The sequence below is a fragment of the Eutrigla gurnardus genome (genome assembly GCF_963514095.1).
Source record: "Eutrigla gurnardus genome assembly, chromosome: 2".
Classification (NCBI taxonomy): domain Eukaryota; kingdom Metazoa; phylum Chordata; class Actinopteri; order Perciformes; family Triglidae; genus Eutrigla; species Eutrigla gurnardus.
Window position 1 is genome coordinate 3,886,459 of NC_139916.1, and position 26,585 is coordinate 3,913,043.

At 41.5% G+C, this 26,585-nt stretch overlaps 1 protein-coding gene across 2 annotated transcripts in view; it reads right to left on the reverse strand.

Annotated features, from left to right (window-relative positions):
- Positions 1-23,480, reverse strand: part of igsf21a (immunoglobin superfamily, member 21a) — a 173,282-nt gene extending 149,802 nt beyond the window's left edge. Inside the window, exon 1 of one of the 2 annotated variants that reach the window (XM_084020896.1) lies at positions 23,118-23,480. In XM_084020896.1, coding sequence (XP_083877022.1) covers positions 23,118-23,259 — 142 coding nt within the window. In that variant the 5' untranslated portion in view covers positions 23,260-23,480. The remainder of the gene's footprint in view (positions 1-23,117) is intronic. The other variant, XM_084020897.1, reaches the window with a different exon arrangement.
- Positions 23,481-26,585: the final 3,105 nt, after the last annotated feature.

A 26,585-nucleotide genomic window follows, 5' to 3' on the forward strand; every position in this document is an offset into this window, starting at 1 on the left:
CTGTTAACTGTATATCAAAGTGATTTCTCAAACTGGATTCAGGCTTGGATAATGAGACAGACTTGGCAAATGTGATACGTGACACAGCATGACAAATCATCACTTGAAAGGCTTTTGTAATTTTATTGCAGGACAAAAGCTACTGAATGATGTATCTTGCAATTAAATGTAAAAAAAAGAGAGAAAAAAGACAGTGCTTTCTCAGTGATGTTCATGCTGTGAAGCAGCGCCCTGAAGTACCATTTCCCTTCCAACGTTTGAGAAGGTTATTGATCATCTCTGGACATTTAGTTCAACACTATACATGTGCGAAAGTATAGATATTCAAGCTTTGGTCTTATGCAATCACCTAAAATTGCTTCATTTGGCTTGTTGCATATGATTACTTTTACTTTTCTCTCTCAGTTAACTAGCTTTTTTCTAACACATGCTAATGTGATAGCTTTGTGCCGTGCTATCGTTTGAACATATACTGGTCCCAGGGCAGAGAAAAGGGCTGGAAAACAACCGCCTGAGACTGTGTACATCACAAAATATGCCCGTTTCAAAGCAATTTCTGCGCGTGACTGTTCAGGTTATATAGATGCTACTCGATTTGCTCAAATTGTACACGCTAGCTGTTTTTGCGGATACATAACTTTGCTCAGAAAGGAAAGTGCCTGATCTTTTTCCCTCTCTGTGCTTTGAGATGTGTATGGAATATATGTTTTTCACACTTATTTGGTTGTTTGAAAGTGTGCATAAAAGGCGACGATCTGCCGAACGAGACTATTTGCATGTGATTTGGAATTAGACTGCCAGACTCCTCCGCCTGTTTAATCGAGCATTTAATCAACTCGCCACATACAGCTGTGTGGAAGCGCTTATCTCACTCTCCACCAATTTTCAAATTTCACAACCCTTTTCCGAGCAAACAAAAACCTGCAACACATTTTCAACACACCAAAGTAGCAACCTGATCAATTTAATACGATTTTATTATTTTGCTACTCGTCGGGATAATGATCCAACCTGCATCCGGTTAATTAACCCCTTTTTTTAAATTATTATAAGAGAACCACATAACTACATGATAAAGCAGCAGGAATTATTTCCAGTGTGTCCCTTATGTACGACGGGAATGTCCCCCTGTTGTACTTCATGTAGAAGTTCATCTTACCTCCATGTCTTGTTAACTAACCTGATAGGGATAGTTAAGAGGTAACACCCGTACTGTCGAGGCCGGTAGAAATGTCAGAACTCAATATATCCTGAAGTGCAACTTTGCTGTTTGTACAGTCAAATGACGGTGATGATGTCACGCGCTGACGGTTGGCAAAAGTTCTCCTGTGAAATCTCTATTGATTACCGATTGCTGACTCTTAGCTGCAGAGCACTTGGCAAGAGGTTGATTTTTTTTGTCTGGTTGCAGCAGAAATACGTTTGGTGGATGGACGAGCATTTTTAGAAGGGGTGGGGATCTAAGATGGCATTCTGCAGCGAGGACATGACCACAAAGCCCGAGCAGGAGAGCTTTGGCTTGGAACCAGTGTTCCCTGTACTGAAAGCACTGAAAGTAACACTTGTTCTAGTGCCTTACGCAATTTTCTAAAGAATACCCAATGGTAAGGACGTGCACAGATTTCAAAAGAATATAAAAATGCTATCTTTTTTTCTCAGCTTTGTATCATCTGTTTTCTGTGGTCTGACTGCAGTGATTTGGACTTTTGAGGTTTTCAATTAGATATTCTTTCGGAAGGCGGAGGGAAACCACACCAAGGTCAGTGACTAACCATATGACAAAGCCACCTGAAAAACCACTTAACTGACAACAAAAATCTGGATGTCCAAATACTTGCAAACGGTGCCGTGATCATTTTCTGGTTTGACTACTGAAAGTAACTATAGTCTCCGAGTTAATAAATCATCAGCTAGTGCAGACATCACTGTAAAAAGGACAGACTGGTGTCATTGTATTGTCCCCTTAGTGACTGGACTGCGAGGGCCTTTGCTACTCGTTGAGGACAGTCTGAGGAAGCCTTCCCTTCTGAATATCAAACAGTCTTCAGCTTCGTCACCTGCCCTTTTCTCTGCTCAGTGACTTCATACATCACTGTGTTGTCTGAGCAGAGACCTCGGAACATGGGATTTATATCTCATTATAGCAGTTTAACGGTCTATCATCGGCAAATCGGAGCAATAAACATGTGAGAAAATGGTATCTGCAAATTTCACATAAATCACAGTATTTTTGTAAAAGCAAATCACGATATTAATGTCCTTTATTTATTTTAGATGTCTATATATGTTGGAGACACCTATTACTAATAAGTACATTCTGTTCTATTCTCCTTAATAGGGCCTTTTATCAGGATTGCTACACTGCTGCCGGGTCGGTATGGAAGCCGTACTGTAAATTAACCACTTTGTAGCTCGCATCACGCTGAGTGAACTGTGAGTCGGCTTCAGAAGAGAGACCAAGATGAAAGAGCAGAAGGGTTTTGGACTAATTATTTTCTGCTCACTTGATAAGGATAACTCGCCATGACCACAGGGCTCACCCCAAAGTCTGGCTGCGTGACAACCACAAATCACTAATGTGAGAAGCAGCGTTCACATCCAGACGATTCCAGAACAGGCGCCAGATCAAGAGAAAAACTACAAATTAAACTACATTTTTATATTCTGCTTGGCCCCTGTCCTCTTTCTGAGCAGCCGGTATCCTTCCACACACATTCGCACTAAGCGGTGGATGCTTTGCGCCGGGGAGCCTCGTCAATAAGCATTTTCTGGACCATAAAGTTCCGGGGACTCCCTGAGGGGAAATACCCACCGGGGACGTCCTTGAGAACTATTCTTTTTGTTTTGGAGCACTAGTGAGGCTAACTCAAGCCTATTTTTGGAAAAAATATGTACGGTAGTCAATTGAGAGAGAGAGATCTTTTTTTTCATTGTGCCATGATTTACACGTTTGTCAATTTAAAAGATCATTTGCACATTAAGAAAGTAAAATTTTGTCATATAACTTTTGAAGTACAACACAGTGAAAATATGTAATATATTATATATATCAGAGAGACCAAGCACCAAAAGTTACGAGTGAAGACATGTTTCCTACCAGGAAGTGACAGAGGTGAAGATAATGTTTAATTTGTGCATGGAATGTAGGTAAGTCAGCTAGCTAATGTCAAATCACATTTGGACATTCTAACATCTACTTCTCCCTCGATGAATCAAAGGGTCGATCTCTGCACAGAAGAAAGTGCTCGAGAAACACGGCTGTAAATATAAGATAAAGGGCGAGATTACCGTACATAGAAGATGCCACTGTAAAGTCTTCATGGTGTTTGTGCCCAAAGTCTGTGTGAAATTAGCATCTAATTTACCAAGGCAGCAGCTAATTAAGCAAAAAAAGACTGCCTTGGGGGCATACTGAGGCAGAGCTCAAACACAGCGGTGGAGTCTACAGAAGGTGGAGACAAGCTCGGAAAAACAAAGGAAAATCAGTTAAGTGATACTGAAATAGAAACCCTCATCAATGAAGTAACAAGCTACACCCAAACTTTTTTACAACGCCGCAATTCCACCTGAGCAAACGTATCTGGGTATCTACTGTCTATAAAATGCAATGCAGTGTAAATGCTGTTCAGGAAAAAGGGAAAAAAAGGAATGACATAAGCAAACGAAAATGAAATGGTAGTTTATGGGGAAAATAATGGAGCAGCTGGTTCTGTAGAAACTCACTCCAGAGCCTTTAAGAAGGAGGCAGACAGCGCTGATGGAGCAGATGTCACTCCCAATCCCAAGGTGATAATATGCCTTTGTGAAGGAGTCGTTTTCGGAAAGTGGAACCACTGTAGGCTGGTTTGCTTGGCAGAAAATGGACAGAGTGAGGTCAACATGCTCTAAAAATGACGAGGATGCTGTTATTCTGACTGATGCGGCTGTTCGACAATTTTACTTGCTTATTTCTCGGCGTGCCGAATGGATCCTTTGGTCCTGTCTTCTCCTTCCATGTTAATGCACCGCAAGAAGAGAAATTGTGTATTTTGTGATTAAAAAGTCACCCAAATTAAATCATCACCTTTATGCCCCTTTAGGACCTTACAAAACAGGAAAGAGCAGATGGACTTCTCTCCAGCTTTCTTTTTTAATTTCTTGAAAAATGTATCACATTAATTAATGGTTACCAAAGTAGGAGACGCTGTGGGAAAAATACCTTTAAACGGTTTCGAGGAAATAATACAAAGGTAATTGTTAAGTTCAGGGTACCTTTTCGGATCGCAGCTAAAAGAAAATATACATTCGTCCACCTTGACCTTCTGCTGCATGGAGAATGGAGAATTTGGAACAAAGTGCCTTCCCCTCTGATGGATGGGAACCATATTTCACACAGCAGCTTAAAGCTACTTGAATTTAAAATGAATGACAAAACTACACTAAAAGCATTATTATATTTCTGCCCAATGATGTCAAAGCATTCATTAACTGCCAAACTTGGAAAACCTACAGTAAGCCACATCATACTCTAATATGAATGGATGAATGGTTTTGAAAATAAAAACAAAAAAGGTACATTTTGCAATGTTTCTCCATTCAGTTGGGTTCCTCTGAGACTGGGCCATCTCATTTCCCCCAAACTCCTTGTTAAGAAGCACACACACACACACACAAAAAAAAAACAATTATGCATAAGCTTCTTTTTCCATAATGAATCCAGCCCCAACGTTTCCGGTAATTGCTATCATTATTATGTGCTGTTCATATGTAATGGTTGTGCGGTGGCTGCTTCGGCACCCTCAAGAGAGCGAGAGAGAGAGAGAGAGAGAGGAGGAACCAATTTTTGTTGACAAATGTGTGTTTATAATTTTGGACCATTAATGATGCGAATGCTTCCCATTCCCTTCACATTTAACACGTTTTATATCAAGGACTCCCACTATCTCTCTCTCTCTCTCTTCTCTCCGAGTGGTGGTCTGCGTTTCATTTGTTGAATCTACATTTGATTAGCTCTCCAGCTATTTGCTCACACTACTTCCATACGATGAATAAATGAATTGAATGAGTCTTAATTTTTAAAAAGGAAAAAAAGCAAATATAGAGACCGGCAGCACAGGTCTTATTTGCAACACTTTCATGATATGTGTTTTGCAAACTAATTAAAAACATTTTTTTTTTTTTTATCATATATTTAATCAAGCTGTTACATAGACGGGCTTTCTAGGACACTACGACCACTTTAATAACCTTGGCGTAAAATCACCTTGCTTTTTTACAAAAGTGGCAATTGAGATGAAGTCACAGCCTTCGCTACTCCCTTCATAATTACACCCACTCATTTTTTCCTCCATCTCATCACTTGATGTCCTTGACAACCTCTCTGTTTTTAATCTACTGTGGGATTTAACCTTCTTTACTGGGCTGTGAATGCGCGCACTGGTCACATGTTGTAATCCCGTCCACAACTTATCACTCAATACTCACCCTACAATACCCGCAGCTGTCATATCACTCCTTGCTGATGGCGTTGTACTATAGTACACAAGGTAAACACATCGGCGGCGACCAGCAGCAAGTCTAGTTTCAAATGTCACCCATAATGTCAAAATGGATAATACAATTTTGCCTTCAGCCGGGGGGGAGAATTTGCAGTTAATCAACGCTGGATTCATCTTCCTAAAGGCATTTCACCAAAGTAGTTATAATTATTACAATTAGTATAGTATAACTAATGAGGTAATTAGGATCGCTTTAATGGAAATAAGTTGGTGCAATATATTATCTTACTGGACATTTATGCAAATATACAACAGACTTGATTTTGAAACGACTCATTGCAATAAAGACGCTTCACACTCCACGTAAGTGGACTCACTGATAAGACTATTACTGACCAACGATCAGGCCATTAGCTCTGACTGAAATACTGGAAAGGTGGGAAGTGAGTTAATCGATCAAGAAAAACTATTGAAGGCTACCATTCTTCATGCCGGGAAGCCCATCTGTATAGAAATGACACCTCGGAGATGACGGATGGGTTTGACGGCTCCAACTTGAGTCGTTTGCCCTTTTGAAACTTATTTCCCGGGGGCCACACCGGAGCACTTTTACCCGCAAATGTGTGCAAATCTGTTTGAGCTCAACTCGTCTGGATGTAAACGCCAGATCACCGGAGAGGGAATATTGATCGATAGATACATAGATGATTCAATCGTTACTCCCTTTATTCCATTATTAAATTAAACATGATGGTAAAAGACATGCAATAATGTATCTCCATGGATATCTGCAGGGACTGATATTAAGTGATAGATCGATAAATCCTCCCCAATATATATATATATATATATATATATATATATATATAAAAAATATAAACATTATTATGAATTGAAATGAATTACTCTTCTTTTACATTGTAATAAATTATGATCTCTTTTTTATAAAGAATAGTTATCTTCTGTTAACACTGTGGTCAACTATATCCATGACGAAAAGACAGATGTTTAGAAAGAGAGGCAGTGTGATCCATTAGAATATACAGAGTAGCCTTCAAAGTTGGAATAAATTGCAAATGTCTTGTCTTTTATTGGGCAAAACAAATGTAATGCATGAATTAATTTCAGCTGGGTGATTGGGACACATAATGTAAATAATTACACCTGGTCAAAAGTGATGACTGATGCATTTAAATAGGATTACACAGAGGGTTTTGTCTGAAAACAGAATATTCCAACTTTATGGGCAACAATGTATTTTTTACAGTTAAAGCAGCAGACTGCCTCCATCCTTACTTGCCAAGCTGTAACTCTGTGTGACTGTGGAATTGAGGGACATGTGCCTGTACTTTGGTGGTGCTGCAGCAACATCTGATTTTTTACCAAGACTGTGTTTACTGCAGCTTTTGTCACAAATCTCTGCTTTTGTTATATCAAACTGTGACGTTGAAAATCGTGTGACAAAGTGGACGAGCAGGTGGTGTTTGAATGTCCCGTGGGCATTTTCATCACACACAGTTATTTTAACTGTCATAAGCAAAAGAATAAATGTGTTCGGCCGGATCTTTTTTTTTTTCACCAGCTTAATACGATGTAATCCTTTCGTCTGCTGATGTCTCTCCTCGTGGGTGGGGCTTAAACAATAGGAGTGATATTAACCACTGTGCTTCAGATGGAATGGTTAAAAAAAGGAATTATAAATACTACCAATGACTGTCACGATACGTTGCACTCTTTATTCTGAGATTGTTATCCTTAATGTGGCTGTGAGGCGGTTCGGGTCCCATCAGGAGAGTGGCTGAATGCGATGGAGAGCTGGGACTGAAGAGAATGCCAGACTCTGTCTCCGCAGGGTGACAGATGTTTACTTCACGTTGCACTTTAATTCTGAGAAGAAATACAAAACTGTCGTCTCCCGATAATTGAATCCATCACACCGGGAAGTCGATTATCCACATATTCTAAAAACTGTTCCTGGTACTTACTGACATTGCTCTTGACTGTGATGGTGACATCATCGTTGTGGGAACCTAAAGCACTGACCTTTCCCTCCAACCAAATAGCAGAGAGAGAGAGAGAGCCGGTGCAACACGATGATCTGCCAGTGATTCATGCTCGACTGCCCGACATATACCCTCTGTGTTCGGGTTGAATTAAATATAGAAAAGACGTTACTTCTAATGACGTAACATGTGTTTTGTTGCTGTGGCATCAGATGCCCAACATCTGACATCAAGGACTTTTGGCAAAAAAAAAGTCAAAGTACATCGGATTGTTCACGTGTGCAGACATCATGGGTTTGCATGAAGGGAAAAGGGGGGGGATTAGATAAAATGGCAAACACAAGCTGATAACACACAATCCACAATCTGACTGCATCCTGGCATTTCCTATCCCTCCCAGAGTGTTACGACGAAATGATGGAGGTCTCAATATCCCGCAGAATTCCCGCCTAATGCTCAGCCAGCTGTGACGAGGACTAATGTGAGCTTTCTCTTACATTCAACTCCCGTCGGAGGAGGCAGCCGCACGAAGGGAAGCAGGGCTGCCGAGCGGGTGCGTAAATCAAACTTGCTTCAAATGACAGGAGCAAAAAAATAAGCTATTCAATTCAACTTCGTCCATCGCTTTCGCCCCCCCAAAACAGGTGCGTAAACCGACGTTTCACGTGCATGATGAAAATATTATGCAGGCTTGACAAGACAACTCCATAAACACAGTAGTGAACACACAGTGAATATGTGGAATTAGTGTAGCTGCACTGCTACAGGAAAGCCTCAAAGAGTTGTCCTGTGGTGTTTCTGTGTAAAATGTATGGAAACAGAAGGGTCAGTCTGGAACAGGAATGTCTGAAAAGCCTTTTTTTTAATCTCCCCAGCATGAATAAAAAGTTCACTACGGAGTTTCAAAAACAATCCTCAACCATCTCCAGCACTTACATGCTAAATATCTCAGAAAAACACTTGACTGTTTTTCAACTCAATATGTCTCCGTCTACGAGTGTGCGTTTATCTACTTGCCATTCGTTCATGAACAAAACGGATCGAGCAAACACGAATCCGTTAATGCTGCTTTGAAATGTACCAACAAAGAGTGTTTTTTGTTCCTTTGTGTCATCAACATCCTCGACATCTACTTGTCGCACACTTAAAGTGCACAGCTCTCCAGGCCATGTTTTTCTCCCTAACCCCCCTTCCCCCCGATGCTGCTCTGGAAGTTTGATTAAGCACAATCCAGTTGGGGGGTTTCAGCACAAACTTGATCCAAGGCCGAGGGCTGACTTTGCTCCGCTGCCTCAGAGCCAAAGATCTCTGCGCCAGCGTTCCTTTTCCCTATTCCCACCTCATATTCATCACTTTCATTACAGTCTGGATGGAGTCTGGACCTGGTGAGGGGTCTAATAACACGGGGGAGCCTTTTGGGCCACCCTCTTCTGCTAAGGTCGATCATCAGGAGGGGATACAAGATTACATGATTCTAAAACACCGTCATCCACATACTCTAAACACTGGCATTTTCATGGGAGGCGTCTCCGGAGTCATGACCTCCAAACTCTCCTGTTGCTATGGCAGCAATAACCGTATTCTATAGTAGTTTGAAGAAGTATTTGAAACCATTAAAGGAAATCACCGTCTTATGTAACTACGGCTCGGATCGAGCTGAGATTAATCGAAACATTTTGTTAGCCCCTTTTGGATCGTATCTCGGGTCATATTCTGCACATTTAACGATATATGCAAAGGAAATTACAATTAACAAAATGTTTATACTGTTTTTATTTATCCAATCAAATGCGATGGATTTGAATCCCTCTTGTGAGTGTAGGCAGCTCAAACATTCCTTTTCCTTCCTTTAATAATGATTTCATTTGAGCAGTTCTAGTAGTGCTGTTATGTGTACACTTTTACTCTCTCTCTCTCTCTCACACAAACACACACACACACACACACTCACATTCTGCTGAGTGAGTGTAAATATAATGGCATCAACAACAGCAGTAAAGCTAATGGCAAGTCATGTTTACAGCTCAGCATGGCAGTTTAGTGTAGGGCAATGATACAATTAAGTCTATTTATGTATAAGTGTATATATTTCTTTTTAAGAGAGAGAGAGAGAGAGAGAGAGAGAGAGAGAGAGAGAGAGAGAGAGAGAGAAAGAAAGGTCTCTGTTCTTATTAAACTTTTCCCATTTGAATTTTGTTTCTGAGAGGATGTTCAATGTACTGTAAGTTATATTGATGGACCTTCTGCAAAAAAAACTTAAAAAGGCTCCGTTACTGGATACGATATCATTGTATTAATAGAGTATAAAACTATGGTTGTAACATGGTATAATAGCATGTTTTAGATTAATCATAATTAATCAAATTCCATGAATTAGAAATCAAATTGCATCTGTGGGTAGCGAATTCTCTTTGGGCCACTGTCTGTCTTACAGAGGATTGGACATCTGTGACATAAACCATTATTATACAATAATTAAAAAAAAATAATGAGAAGAATAAATGATTAATTAAATGCATAGAAATGGAAGTGCTGAGATGCTGAAGCGACCCTCTAAAGAAGCACTTCCCTTGAGGTTCTGAACAAATACAGCATCTCCAGAGCTGAGTGACACACCACACATACTGATGTGGACGTCACCAACACATCTGCCAGCTTCATTTTTTACATTATGATATGTAGGAAACATAATTCAAGCACTGTTCTTGAGGAAAAATACCACAACACCCTTTCGTCATCCGCTCACACCTCATACCTTCGTTCTGCAAAACAAGGTGATGAGCAATAATGCTAACGCTCCGATAGTTTAGTGCTAATTTCATGCATTTGGGGTTACAATTTGTGACTGAAGCAACGCAGCAGATGGTCTTTATATCTGCGCCTTCACAACGGTGCACGCACAGAAAAATGTGATGTGATTTTATTTTGACAGAGCAACAAATCGTGAGACTTGTACTCGCTGATGGTTATGGCGAAACATAAAGAGGAGCTTGTTCCCTCACCGGCAGTCTTACTCGAGCAACGACAAAAGGGCCAACGTGTTTTACATGCAGTCGCGCCGCATGTGAATTCAGAAGCTATTCAAGCTGAGAGAGAATGATCTTTAGGAACAAGACCAGGAGAAACCTCGTATCTGGCTGGACGAATCACGTGATTTCCTTCCGTTAGCAGCACCACTGTGCTAGCACCACTGTATGTCATACTGCGATATTCTCACGATAAAAGTCTGCAATTTACAAATAATGGTGTCATACTAAGAATGTCGGACACACTAATAAATGTCACACAGCGTTGTGGCAACTTAATATAACTTTGGTGAGGAATTTTTCAGGTGCATCTCGTGGCTGAGTTTTGGCTAATGCTAGTAAAAATGCTAAGCTAACAGAGACAGTTATCACAGTAAACATCCCAGCTAGCTCCAACAACAACGTATCCAATGAATCATTTTATCACGTGAACAAGTAGATTAAGTTTGTGATGCTTCACTTAGAGTTTTGCTAGGGGTTAAGTTAGATTGTTCAGACGTTGGCTGCAGGCGTCCTAACGTTAGCTACCGCTAACTACAGCTACTGTGCTAAAGGTAGCTACGGCTGCTGTGGAGGATTTAGCTTTCAGGCTTTGATAAAGAGTAGCTCTTTAGCTTTTAGACGTTTTCTATGTATTTAAGATGCATTGACTTCTCTAGCGTTGTCTGTGTCGAGTGTTGAATGTGACTGTTTCTGCGCCTGTGAACGCAGCTTCACACATTTTGTGACATCGTAGGTCTACATCACTCGACTGAGCTGGTTGCAATTCGATCGGGCAGTTACTCACTTCCTTCCTTCCTTCCTTCCTTCCTTCCTTCCTTCCTTCCTCAGCCACAGAGCCACTTATAGGACCGGTCCTCTAGTCCAGCCAAAAACACATCGGAAACTTCAACCCTTTAAGGGTTGCAGATGACCTTGCATGATGAGTGCAAAGATCCCCGTTAAGGTTAAGAGCCGAGTGTAAACAGCTTGGGAATTGATGCTTCAAGAGATCCCAGATAGGATCACACCATGAACCTGCATCTTAAACACTCATAGTGCAGGTTGATTCCTGCAGGCGTAGCAGCAGAACAAGCTGTGAGGAGGAACCACAGCTCCTCTCTGGGCAAACATATTTTAACATTGTACCGTATCAGCGTTACCAGGTAAAAAGCCATGAGCCACGCTCCCTTTCAGAGTTAAATTAACACTGACAGTTTTATTGGGCAAGAATAAATTAGATCATCTATGTGCTTTATAGGAAAATTCCGGATGGTAGGAAGGGAGCAGCGAGAAGTTAAGTGTAATCACCCCGGAAGATGAAGCACCCTCGCAATATTAAGCCCCATCATGAAGTAAAATAATCATATCTAATGCAGGCTGTGATCCATATGCGACGGCGGCTTCCATTCTTGGTTTAATTCACGTCACGCGTGCCGGGAGATTACTTCTCTCAACTCACGAGACAAGTTCCGCGGTGGATCAAAGGTTCGCTGATCAATGCTATCATAAATGACCGATCCATGATGAACGCGGGGACTCATCCTATCTCATGCTGGACTGACTGGGTCTGTGAATCTTCCCCAGGACCTGAACATGTGACCGGAGATTTATGTCTTCATGAGGTTTTTTGGTGATGGAGAATGTGGGGACGCTTGTCCCGAGGGGGGAACAAAGTCTCTCTATGGCGTGAGTCACTACGCATAAAAGGACATAATCTGGTGTCATAAAATGCACGACACAATCCCTCCCACCAGAGTGACGTCAATGTGCAGATTATCGAGTGCCCCCGCCCTTCCTTTCCCCACCATCTCTTCCCTTTTTTTCAAGCCTAATCTGGATTTCTCATGAAACCTCTGCGATGCTGCATTCACTGCCTGGGAGATATAAAAAAAATGGAAGAACCCAACTAAAAATGACAAAGTGGTGATTTGGGATAGTTACAGTTAATACTGATATGGGAAATAAAGAATATTACCAACGTTTACTTATATCACATGGAATTACGGTGTTGGTTAAAACCTAATAAAATCAACTCTCTCCATATAATTCGACATAAACGAGGAGGTACAGTATGATGGCTTACAGACTCATTTTGACTGTAATTATTCAGTTTTATCTCATCTCAGGTTCATCCCTAACACAACTCCATGTTTCTATGTACCATAACCTTTATACGCTGTAGGTATGCGGTATGATCACACAGAAAAACACAAGGACAGTCAGCGTTTTATCTTTCTGAAACTGAGGTCACGGTGATGCCGTTGAAAAATTCCACTTGCTCAGGGGTCTTCAAAAAAAGCTTTAAAAAATGAAAAAGAAAGTAAAATGCAAAGAAATCAGGAATGTATGTACGTTATAAATCATTGGTGCACAGCGGTGTTACTCCCGGAAGCTTTAAGCCCCCCTGCAACGAACTGTGAACGTGGAGATAAGTGTCACGTGCGAAGTATGCGAGGCACTTCTCAAAGTCTTTAATAAGGAGGCTAATGTTGGGACACGTTGGCGGAGCAATTGTTGTTACTCAGCAGCCATGTTCGAACACGATAAGCAAAATCACATAATCCACATTAGCGTGTTAGGGAACAGTGGGGGGAGAATACAGTGAAGCTGCTGATAAAGCTTGTCAAGAAATCCCTTTCATATTCTGGCTGCTAATTTAAAACAAATCGAAATGATACATCCATGAGAACAAATATAATTTACAACATGTCTTGTAAGGCAGATATCTTCAACAGGGGGTCCGCGACCCCTAGGGGGTCCGCAGCGATACTGCAGGGGGTCCCCGAAATGATTTGATCCCAAAGTTTCTTTCTAACAAAAATTTTAATATGTCCAAAAATACACATTAACATGAACACAACCTATAACAAGCAAATGTAAATCTTCATATTTAAACAAATGTTATGTTGTGATATGTGCTATATTTGTATGTAGAAATGCCAATACAGAATTAAAATGATGTTCTATAATTCTGTCAACAATTATTATTATAATGGCTTATCATTGTATACATACATAATGGACCTATAGGACTTATTTGAACTACACATTATCATTGGCTCAATTTAATTAACAATATCATTTTACACAATATTTAATAAGGGCCTATCAGCCTTGGGGGTCCTTGGCCTGAAGAGCATTGAAGGGAACATATGACACCATTTGAAATCACTGTATGGTAACTGTAGATCACAAACCAGAATGCTATACTTTCTCCCTAGCCCATCTTGGGAGACCTTACTTAGCAAAGTGTCTCTACTCTTTCCCCCCTATCTTTGCAAACCACCAGCTGCTGAGGGAATCAGAGTTGCTTTAAACTCCCACGCAAGGCAAAGACATGAGCGAGCCTGCATACATCTGCGTACGAGGGACTTCAGGGTGAGAAAGGGAAGTTACTGCGCCCGTTTGAACTTCCTTGCTCCGAGCCTTTAGTTGTCTCCACCAATCACAGGCTTTATCATTCTGTGCATTTGTACACAAATCCATTTATATGCGGACGACACCGTCTTGTGCCTCATCCTTCCGCAGTGTGCTTTTAATGCTGCTCAGAGACTTGTACTAAATATAACAACAATGATGCGCTCCTCAATGTCAGCGAAGCCAGCCGATTATATGCATCGGATCATTACTGTAAATTATTAGTTGATTGATTGATTCTAGGATTATAAATATCTGTTATTCCAAAAACAAATTTCTACCTATGCTGTTTTTCACTTGCACCAAGACAAAAATGATTAATGTGATGCTTCTATCAGCAGTTTACACACACACATCATTGCACTTTGTGTGAGAAATTTGGTTTGTCCTTCACAGAGAACACTGGTTTATTGTTATTCGGTCTTTTTACACAAACTGCCTCTTTATCTATGATCTCGATAAATGACATACGTCATTCCTCGTCATGACATTGTTTTAGGTGAAGGATCTTTGGATTTTCACCTTCGTGTGAGCTACAGAAATATTTTAAACTGGAACATTTATAAGCATGCAAGTTTTTAATTTTTTTTAATTGATTGTACTTGTCCTGACAATTCTTTGGTTGGTGCAATCATGTATTTCATCTTACATATATACATATCTTACGTTTTATATACATGTCTGTCCAAAATATCATCATTTGATCCTATTAAACATGTGTGTGAAACTGTCATAATTTAAGTACAATTTTCATGAATTCTCGAGTTATGGTCAAAAGAGTGTTTTTTGAGGTCACAGTTGGACCACTAAATTCAAACCAATTAAACCTCGAGTCCAAGTGGACGTTCGTACCAAATTAAAAAAACTTCCCTCCAGGCGTTGTGGAGATATTGTGTTCAGACCAAATACACAATGCCTCCGGCCCGTCTATCGCCAGTACGGAGGCGTACAACGTTGGAGCATCATTGCCAGAGAACACACATGTAGTTATTTCACCCACACCGTCAGAGGAAAGTACATTCCGCCGCTTTGACCATTTTTCATGCAAGAGGCTGTTGCGGTGGCAGAGCGGGAGGACAGATTTGCCCTGATGGTTACAGATTCTGTTGCATTATTTGCATTGTGGGAGACGTGGGCTGTGTGGTCGACCCCTCGGGCCCGAGGCTACCAGGCAACAAATCATCTCGGATGCAAAGCCCATTGCTGAAGATGCCTGCCGTTAATAAATTATGTTAATGGTATTCCAATAACTGGTTCACTGCAAACACCACGCTTTAGCTCATCCAGAATGTTAAAGAGATAATTTGGCTTCACGCGCTTACCTGAAAGGCAGACAGTTGGCTTGTATGCTAATGCCTGGAATATGTTATTCCCTCACATGTGGCTTATCGTCGTCTCAGACATTTCAGAGTGTCACACTTTTGGGATGAATGACTTTGAAGAAACTAAAAAGCCGGAATTTTCTTTCAAGATCAACACCTTGGTGCTAAAGGCAGGCGTAAAATGGTTTCAGACCCACCGTTGGAGAAATTTGTAGTATATGTGTCTGACTTTTGTTAAATAACAGCATAACATGTTTATTCAGGCTCTCCGTGAAATGGCACAATGGGATTCTCACAAAAAAAAAGGTTTAAACCAAAAGGATTACTTCACCCTTTGAGATCCCCGCGACTGACTCTTCTACCGACAAATATAGCTGAACTTGTTTGCGAAAGTCTATAATTCAAAATCCCTCTTTGCTCTTCTGTCAAACATCCAGAAAGCCAAGGTGTGAACATACATCGATTCGATGGTTTGCACCCCTGAATGCTGTGGAAGTAATAGATAGTTGCCTATTAATGTCGGACGAGCAATGAAGAGCAAAAAGACAGAAACGTGGACTTAACTCTGGTTGTTTCTGCATGCAGATCTGTGTGAACAATCATTTTTGACATTATTCTATTTCTTAATGAAGCGAATCTAAGGTATTTAGGGAAGGAAAGAAACCATCCTCACTGCAGTCGACAGTATCTCCGGCTCAGACAAGCCTGCTGGGGGGTTTAAACCAATCAGATCGCTGCTTGTTTGTAAACAGCTTCTCAGAGCCAATGAACGACTCTACTCCCTAAGCCACACCCATTTCTGGGACAATCTAATCAAATAATCCCCCTCATGATTGTCTTTCGGCCACATCACGGAAGCTAAAGATGCTCCCGTCTTAAAACAGTTACAATGAAGCTCCTAAACTTAATAATCAGATAATAAACTTCACGTACTCACCAGAGTCCTGCAGGGACTGCATGACACTACAAAGACCATTTTATAGGTCATTTTCCGTAAAAAAGAAAGCCATTACATTTTTAGCACGCTGGTCTAACATGCACAAAGCTGACGCCCTTCAACAAAAGCTGCCGTTCTGGGTCGCCAACCTGTCTCAAGTTTTAATATGGATTTTTTTTCATCCCATTAAATGGGATTTCAGGTTACAAAAGACCCAGACTGCAGGTGAGCATTACACTAATTATAGTTTAATTGAAGGTGATCGCTGAAGGAGTCGTCACACGTGGAGTCTATACTTCTGTACGGGGAAAAAGTCCCACGTTTCTTTTCTTCTTCTGTGAAGCTATTAGATGCAGGTGGTCTTGTGTTGTCGTTGCCCTAGTTTCAGTCCAAGTTCTCTAAACTGGAGTAAGAAATCCACCAGAGACTCAAAGCAGTTTTCTGTTGTTTGTATTTAGTTACTAACTGAAAGAAATGAATACAAAACCTACAAATTCCACCTCATTGCTTGAACATCAGGAGAACACATAGTTGGAATAATTAAGATCCTTTCAGCTGCAGAGGACAGCGTGATATGAAATTGCGCCGTGTTGCATCATTACTGTATATTGTGAGTCTAGGTTGATCTAGGGGAACACAATAGTTTTGAGCAATAAATCAATATGTACATCAAACAACCGCATTGTACTTTTCAAAGGGGAACTATGATGCAAGCGTGTCCTGCTAGAAGACCTGCACATATAAAAGATATTGAAACAGTCACAGTGAAACCCAACCAAACAATAGCAGAGGCAAACAATGAAGACTGCTTCTAATCTGAGTATAATCATTTTATATAACTGCTGAAAGCTGCAGTGCTCATGCAAAGCCTGGTGATTGTTAGATAGTGGCATAACCACAACCCCCCCCCCCCCCCCCCCCAAGCCGACATCTCTTCTCGCTACCAGCCGTCACGGCAACCGACCGACGGAGGGTAAACCAGATCTAACAGAGATCCGATGGCTTCTTCGCTGCTGTGATCCGCAATCTGTGGTGCGAGGCGAGAGATCCATCGATGCGAAGGGGTTTGAAAAATAGATTTGTGCTGAACAAATGTGTACTAGAAGGAGACTACAGTGATTCTATGGCGTGTTTAGTTGGTCGCCACGGAGAACCAGCTGGTATATCATTAATGTGTCTTTACTGACTCCTTTTCTTCTGCATTTTAACCGCAAACAACAACAACAGTGTTTGACGGAGCTGTTTACATCTGTTTTCCCATAATGCTCAGTATCCATTTGACCTTTGACACAGTGAGGATGAGTCCATGAATGTAGGTTATTCTGCCTCATATCTCCGTAGCTTTCTACCAGATTCTAGTGTTACCAATCTCATGCGCCTCACCGTCCCATTTTCTGATTGACACCTAGGAAGTACCTTTTACCAGTGATGGGACCATATCGGAGCGTGTTCTAGTCCTGGACTATGTGTAAAGTGGCCTGCGATAACTTTTGTTGTTAAACGACACAATCACTATAATTTAATTAAATTGAAGAAAAAAAAACACTCAATACGTTGATTGTGTTGAATTTTGATTATCAGGATTATTGTAAATATGGTGTATCGAGTGACTCCAGAAGTGGGAAAAATAGAGCTTTTGATTCATTTAATTTTTGTTTTGTTTGTTTATTTTGTATTTTGCATCTACTATTGATGCTTGTGTTATTTGTACTGTTATTTTGTACTGTTGTCTTTGCTGCAGTAACCCTATACATTAACCCACTGTGGTTCCAATGAAGGATAATATTATTTTATTTTTTTTATCAAAAAGGATGTTCACTACAAAAAAACATCTGTGATGCAAAATATTTGTTTCTTTACAAAAAGTGACTTTGGTATGTTTTGCTCTCATTTTAAGAGTTTAAAGCCGATTTTGATGATAATCCGGATAACGTTGTTATCGTCTTGCGTCTAATTCGTGCGTTTCTTTTTTTTTAACCAGAATGCAACCGTCTAAAGCAGCTCCTATTTTCCATTTGCATTCATCCCGGGACATGTTTTCTTTTCATTATTTACTGCAAAACAAATTGCTGAAACATTAAAACAGGACATATAAATACAAGCATCTGAGGGGAAGACGTGTAATTGATTGCAGTGGACAGTAAAGTGTCACTTGCTGTGAGAATAAACAAGAAGGGCTATTATTCATGAGGCTTTAAAGAAAACCAATATTATCTTCAGTTAGAATTACGAGGACATATCTCGTATTACTGCCTGAGACACTTCATCTGCAGATTGCTCCGAAAAAGGGAAATAAGCTACAGCATTAGAGATACTTTGATTTCTATTAGATGAGACTGATCTGAGAAAACGGTCCAGGCCAGAGGTTGAATATGATTTGAAATACGAAGCCAACTGCTCTTGCCAGAGAAAATGTGTCAAAAAAGTTGAAAGTTGATATAATTTCAATTCAATTTCTGAACACTCTTATCTGTAGTTCTTAATCTCTTAGAGGGATCGCTGATGCCCTGTGAAGCAAGTCTAAATGGCGTAATACAGACAGCCCTGTGCCAACTTATTAGAATGGATCCTTTCTCTTTTTTTTCTGGGGGGTGGTGGAGGTGAAGTCTGCAGGGACAAAAAAAAAATCCATCAAGCTACATCAGCTTAATGTATAAAAATGCACCCCTCATTTCCACCCAAATCACAAAGGGGACTGGGGAGAGAAAGCAGCCCATCCCTTCTAACGGAAACCCAGAAGAATAACACTCTTTCATCCCAATTACATTGGAGGGGGTTGGGTTTATTAATTTCTCCCCCAACAAGAAGTCATAAATCAAAACTTAACGGTGAACCATAAACTATCTCTTGAAGTGATCTCAGAGCGGCAATCATGATTAGCCTTTCACACACGCACGTGCACACACACACACACACACACACACACACACACACACACACACACACACACACACATATGCCTCACATCTTTGGGTTGGCTTTAGTATCAAGACATCAGGTCATTGTTATCGTCATTCATAAGTGTGAAAGGTGAAATGTTAAATTTAGTGACATCTCATCATTTGCTATATATATATATATATATATATATATATATATATTAGGGCTGTTCGATTAATCGATTTTAAATCGTAATCGCGATTATGTATTTAGAACGATGTTAAAACGTGAAACTCGTAAAATCGATTTTTCACACACCTCTACCTCCTTCATGGGTTACATTATTATTTAGCATGCAAAGACCCAGTTTAGTTTAATTAGAAAATGTCTTGTTTTATTTAATTGGAAATATAACTTACTGTATGTTTGCAAGTGCTGATTTGCTGATTTTTTTCTTATATTTTTTCAAACTTTATTTATTTTACAAAAAGAGTTTTGCACTTTATTCATTCATTTTTTGTTTAATAAGAGCAAATTGCATTTAAAGCCCAATGGGGGAAATGTTCAATAAAAAAGCAGCATATTTGAAATAATTTCTTTGCCTTTTGTCATTTCACAAAATAATCGTAATCGTAATCGAAAATCGGATTTTGAGAGAACAAAATCGAGATTTTATTTTTAGGCAAAATCGAACAGCCCTAAACATTTTTATATTTTTGGGGTCCCACTTGAGAGGTACATGGTCCCCCTTACATTTCTCTAAAAGTCAGCCCCTCTTTCAGGTTTCACCTTCATGTATGCAACGTGGTAAAAAACCTCTTGGCGGTGAACCCAAAATACTAACAGGAGTCAGTTTTTTATTTAATGTGACATTTTAGGCCTTTTACACGCAGTGTATTCTAACAAACTCCTCTGACGAACTTCTTACTTTGTCAGTTCATTTTATGACCTTTACAATATTTTTTTCAAAATCCATTGATCCATTGCCTTGATACAAGAAGTTCTTGAAACTCGGATGATCCCGATCAAATCTGCCCAAAATTTCCCATCATAGTTCAGGTCTGAACGCATTGACATGCCAATGTTGACTCTAGTTCCTCCCATTTTCTTAGAACAGGTACCGTTTGTATTACAATAGCCCCACCCCCTTTGATAACACATCAACCGTTTGTCGTACACTTATCATTGCGCTTATAATAGTTCCTGATTGATTCTCCCAGGCTTCATTGACCTGATGGAAGGTGGAAGGACCCGTTCACCGTTGCTCGCGGCTTTCACTTCATTTAAACCTTCATGTGTCTCACGACAACAAAGATGCTCTAGAACAAAGAGGATGCATTAGAAGAAATGCCAATGCTTTGAAGTGGCAACACTTCCAGCCAAGTAGGCGTGACGCAGAGACAGGAAACTGAGGCTCAGTCGGGTGTCTCTGAATCACACTTGGTTTGACGCGGTGGGTGCTTCCCTGGTTTGAAGCTTTAGTCCTTAACAGTTGGGATATTTGCTCATTTGTTGTTTTTTTGGAAGCAGCTCGTCTACCTGAAGGCGTCACGCAGCTCTTCTTGATGCTCACTAATTAACGCGTTAGATCACGTTTGTTAAATCCCTGCAAAAACCAAACCAAGTTTTCCATGTTGTGTAGTCATATGCCAGAGTATTTATTGGCATAAAGCTCTATATTCTAATTTCCTTAAGTCTTGTCACCCTGAGGTTGCTAGGCAACCAGCGAAAAAAAAAAAATTCAGAAAAGTCGCTGCTCTCTGCTAAAATAAGGTCAGGCACATAACTCTGTTACTTTTTTCCAAACTCTGGTTTTCGTAAGAAGAATGATGGAGATATAACGTTTGAGCTTTAGAGGATTGTGTTACTTCCAGACAGAGCACTCGCAGCCCCCCCCCCCCCCCCCCCCCCCCTGCTTCCAGTCTTTATGCTAAGCTAAGCTTCTGTTGTCTGCAACCATTTACCGGACATAGCTTTCTTAACTCTCGGCCAACATTGGAATAAGGATGTCACAACTCATTTCCACACCAAGAGTGTTTTTCTTATTTCTTTGCTGATGATGTTTCTAAAAAGCCACGTATCAAAGTAATCCATGTTAGTTCGGGACCCGATGCTGTGAACACTCTGCGATCGGATTGAATTTCTATCAGAATGTTTGACCTGCAGACTAAAGCGCTCTCACGAGATGGCTCCTCGTATCGGTGAGTCTGCATTGATGTTCCTGAAGTCGATCAGATGTAACGGCTGCACCGGAGGGCTGAAGACACAGCTACACGTCGTCAATATCGACTTGAAAGTATGCAAACGCTCGAGAGGAGATCCAGGTGCAATAATTGAACGCCCATTTAGCCAACGCACGCTTAAATGTGTTTATTTACGTCGTATCTCCGGGGGAAAGTCTTGTCGTGGACTTATAGGGTGAATCATGATTCATGTACAAATAAAACTCCTCATCTACAGAATCCACCAGCTGACAGCTGCATGTCACAGTTTCTAAAGGAAGATCTGGAAGACAGTGATGGTGCATATCCTAAAACGAGGAGATGCATGTCTTTAAAATACTGCTGACATCAACAAAACTGTTGGAAAATAAAAATGAATGACATTTCAAGATAGAGTTGGAATCGCTGACCACAGTGCTTCTCTTTTGGGAAACATCTTAGAGACCTTGAACTTGAAAAAACACACACACAGATATTATATAATGGTTAGAAAGTGATATCCAGTAAGGTTAATATCAAGAAAACAGCTTTAGGGGTGAAGAAAAACAAAAAAACAGCCAATAAATGTGAGGTGTGTCCACAGAATAAATCTTTTTTCGATTGGTTCAATTCAAACCCCTCCAGTGTTGACATTGCAATCAATGTGAACACCCAAAACCCAAACCTGCAGTTGCGAATATCGCAAACGAGGTTCGTCCTAAATACCCAGACCCGGAGGCATCTTATCACTTAAATGTTATGTAAAGCCCAACTGGGCGCAATGATTTCCTATACGGGTCGGCGAAGGTCAAAAACACTCCAAAAACAAACAACAAGCTGCAGCTCAGTGAATTCTCCTCTGAAGTCCTTCAAAGACCACGATATCGCCACCCGAGCGGGAGCCCCTTTTTTCTGTTCCTCTGTAAAGGGGAGCTCGCGGTGCATTAGGTGTAGGCTGTAACGCATGCTCTTGATGTATAGAAGAGAGGAGGAAGAAAGTGGCTCTGCAGAACGCCACAGGGACCATGAGGACAGGCAGGATGGGAAACGTGCTCAAACCATCTTATGTTGCAAACATTTGCTGGCTTCCCCTTAGTCTCATCGCGCTGCTGCATCCCCCGAATAGAAAAGGCCTATCCTCTTCTTAATATATAGGATACATTTTTGATTTCATATCTAAATATATTTTCTCTTCCATCCTTTAACATCCAAACGTCAGCGGAGGATGGAGAGAAAAAACCCCGCGACACCGACGCCGCCGCTGCCTGCAGGCGACACTGCGAGCAGCGGATCCGCGTTCAGAAAAGACTTTAATGAGGTTTTTTTTGAGGCAACAACTTTAATATCTGTTGAGAACCGCGGGCGCGATCCGGTGTGCACGATGAAACCAAGAAGCGCGCGCGCTTCAGTTGCGCGGTTTCCTTCAGCCAGAGGAAGAAGAAGAAGTACACGTGTGCACGTCGCGCGTGCTTGGTCGCGAGATAGTCGATGCAGATGAATTGCGAGACTTAAAAGACACTAACGAGGCCTCCTGCGACGCGTTCCGCTCGGGCACCGCGACACCCGCGCGTCACCGCGCCGCAGCCCCGGTTATTCACGGATTCTCGTCCACGACTTGCATGGCACGGAAGGGAAGGTGTGCGGTGTGGTGGTGGGGGGGTTAAAGTTGGCGTGAGGCAAGCGCCCACATCCGGTTGTCCTGTTAATAACCAGTAAGTGTCCCACTGTCACACGCCAGATCAAGGCAGCGGGCGTCCGTGAGACCCCCCAACGCACGGATCGCAAGGATTTTTTGCGCGCAGCTCTTGTGTAGAGGACGGTGTGGTGGTGGGGGGTGGATAAAAAAATACAATACAGCAGGGTCACACTTACCGACGGCTAAATCCAGTAGATCTGCGCACAGGAGCAAGCACAGCGAGAAGACGGTCATCTTTCCCTTATTTTGCAATAAATCCCAAACTCCATTGGCGTTCACATGCTCCCCTCCGGGTCTCGGCCGTGTAATCCCCACCATTCCAGAGGTATGCGAGTGAAAGGTGCCCCCAAACTATTCATGATGCAGCTCAAGTCTGGAGTGGAGAAACCGGAGAAGTTGACGACGGATACGACATTCGGAGCGGCGAGAATCGAGCATCGGAGGGAAGAAGGAAGATAAAATTAAATTTAAAAAAAAAACGACTCGCTGGATGCGATGAAAACACGCGGAGGTGTAGATGGAGATGGAATATATATGTTGGGTTTTTATTTTGCCTCCCAGTTTAAAGAATAGGACGCTGAGCTGCGGAGCAGAGAGAGAGCGTCTGAGAAAAAACGGAGTGGTTGGATGGAAATGTGGTCCTCTCTCTCCTCCTCCTCCTCTCTCTCTCTCTCTCTCTCTCTCCTCCTCCTCCTCTCTCTCTCTCTCTCTCTCTCTCTCTCTCTCTCTCTCTCTCTCTCTCTCTCCCCCTCTCTCTCTCTCTCTCCTCCCGCCCTTCAGACAGACGCACAGTCATTCCTGTTCACTCGCTCTTTTATTTCACACAATTTTCACTTAATCCTGCCCTGGATGCAGACCACTCTAATTCTGTCCATTAAGCCGATTTATTTCTGTTTTTTCTTTTCTTTTTCCTTTAAATGTTTTAAAGATCCGTATGCTCCGGCATCTAACACACATTTAGCCTGCAAACACCAGAATATATACTCTTAATTAAGCAGCAAAACCTTTGTTCAGTTATTACATCAGAAAAAGGAGATTCTGCTAATTTAATCTTTCTGTCTTTCCACTCCATTACATGTTGCATTCAAGTAAGATATGCTCCACACAAACTCCAAACACCCCTTTTTTCAGACGATTTGAATAGATATTTTTGTCTGAGCGGTGGTGAAAACCTGCACGAGGACACAATGGACCCGATCGGGCAGATTAAAGTCGCTCTTCTGGTTTCAAATCGGCTCCAAATCATTTGTCTCACTAAAGATCATCCATCATGCGAGGCAGGCAAATGTGGATTCAAGTGTCAGGGCAGATTCCCACCTGAGATGGAGTGGCCATCTTTTTACTCGGCCGAGGGGACGCGTTACACCATGTGAGCGTGAGCGGGGGGGCGCTAACTATTTTCATACAGTAATGACACTGGAAGAACACCTTTTTAGTCAATGACGCTTACACCAAAGTCATGGCCCCCTTATGGATTCTTGCATATGACATTTTTCTAGAAACCCCAATTAGAGGGAACAGTTTTGATTTAATGGATTCAGACTGAAATGAAAGGGAGTGTTGAAGAGGGACGGAGCCACACGTATCGGCGAGACTTCCCTCTGACGTTGACAGCTGCCTCGGGCCGGTCGCTGCTATCAGAATCACCTTAACGAGGTTAGCCCGGTTCACTTCCCTCTCTTTCTTGCTCTGGAAATGATGTTTGCAGCTCCATATAAGCCTCTGAAACTGTCCTCGGGGTTCTCTTTTCCAAGTCCGGGGCAATAAGTTATTCAGGAAGACAACCACCCGCATGCCAAATCCACCCCCTAAAAACAGAAAAGTAAATTGAGTTGAATGAAGCCATTGGTTTTTTTTTTCTTTCTATTTTCAGCAAAGCCAACTTTATATATCAAACGCTGGATACTTGTATTGATCTGAGCAACTGTGACCCAGAAGACCTTTGCCTAGAAACCGCAGGAGAGCTCGGGTAGAGGATTCGGCGGCACATTCACTCTTCACATTATTCAGGCGGCGCCGCGCTGTGCAAAAAAACAAAAAACAACACCACCAAACCAAACAACCGGTTCAACAAGCTGTTCCTTTTAAAAGACAACGTCTCGGAGAGAGAAAAGGGTGTCACAGATATACAAATTCAAACTCTTAAGAACGTATGAATGCAGAGCCAGAGGCTCTCCAGCACCCCCCCTCCCCCGGCTGCCTCCCTGGTTAAGGTCAGCAGCACTAATGCATTACCACACATCTCTAGAGGGCAGTGTCAACAACAATTTATTGGGGTAACACGGCCGAACATGTTGCCGTCCATATGGTGTTTAACCCGCTAACAAAGCGGCTCCTGCCTTGTGTGAGAGTCCATATATCGTCTTCCTCGCCTTAACTCTCTCTTTTGTAACGACGGCAACAATCATTGAGCCTTTAAGCTGGTTTTCTTATCAAGCTTTTTATTTAGAGAATTATTCTGAGGAAGACAGACAGAACTGACTTCTACCTGATACACTATTTCTGTTCGGCGTTGCTGACGTGCCTGCTGGCTGGATGCAGTTTCTAACCGTGTATTAGCATGCACATCAGTCTGCTTAGCAGCACCTTGCCTAATTGTGTGGTTATTCTAATATGCAAATAGAGTTCAAGTTGAGTTCAGCGAGCCTAAGGAAACCCAGAGGTGAGCAACCTCCAAACTGTTGGCTACGTTTAACCTGATAAAATGGAATAATGAAACATGTTTAAAGGAAGGAATAGATGACGCCACGGGACTGTGTGAGCTTCTGCTTGCTCCCACATGGAGCCTAATGAGACTGATCTGGGAACACATAGGAACATCTTTATTCAGTTTAATAACAGGAAGCAGAATACATATTAAATCATAACAGCTGTGTGTTTTTATACACACCGTTTTGGGCCACTTAAATTCTGTTTTACTTTTTGGGATCATTAAAAAATGGGCCTTGAGATCCTCCTCAATGGGAAATGTTTTTATGTTTATTGGTCAATAAAATGTAAAGAAAAAATAAGCCAGATGCCAAATAACCTCTCTTTGTTTCATTGACAGCCGTATAACTGATCAAATCAAGTCTATGTTTTAATGGCAATTGCAAATGACTTGCCTTGTATTCAGATAGTTTCGGACCGTGTTGCACAAGTTCCATGTCTAAGAAATATAAAGTACTCCACCGAAGTCGATCTCTCTCCACTGGAGAGCATCAGACAGGAGCACCCGTCAGTAATGGTAACCAACCCCTCGGTTTGTTCCTGCTGGTGAGTCTGGGTTTGCCTCCCCTCATTACTGCGAACTAGCCAGAGAGCCTGGATTCATTCTAGTCCAAGCATTTTCCACCCGGGATGTCAGGTTTTCTTTCAGAGTTCGGATGGTGATTCAAAAAGAGCACCTGATGCCTTTTTTTTAGCTCAGCGAGCGAGTGAGGAGAAAGTCGCCTCTGACTTGTAAAAAAAAAAGGCTTCTTCTTTGCCTTTTATTCACATATATACATATACTGTATATATATATATATATTGGGGGTATTTCTGGATCCTTCTCTCCCAGTCAGTGCTCATGCATGGTGGATTCATGCGAATAATTTGACCCCCTGGGCCGCTCCTGGCAGAAATGGCACAATAAACAAAAAGCTGGATGGAATTTTCTGCCA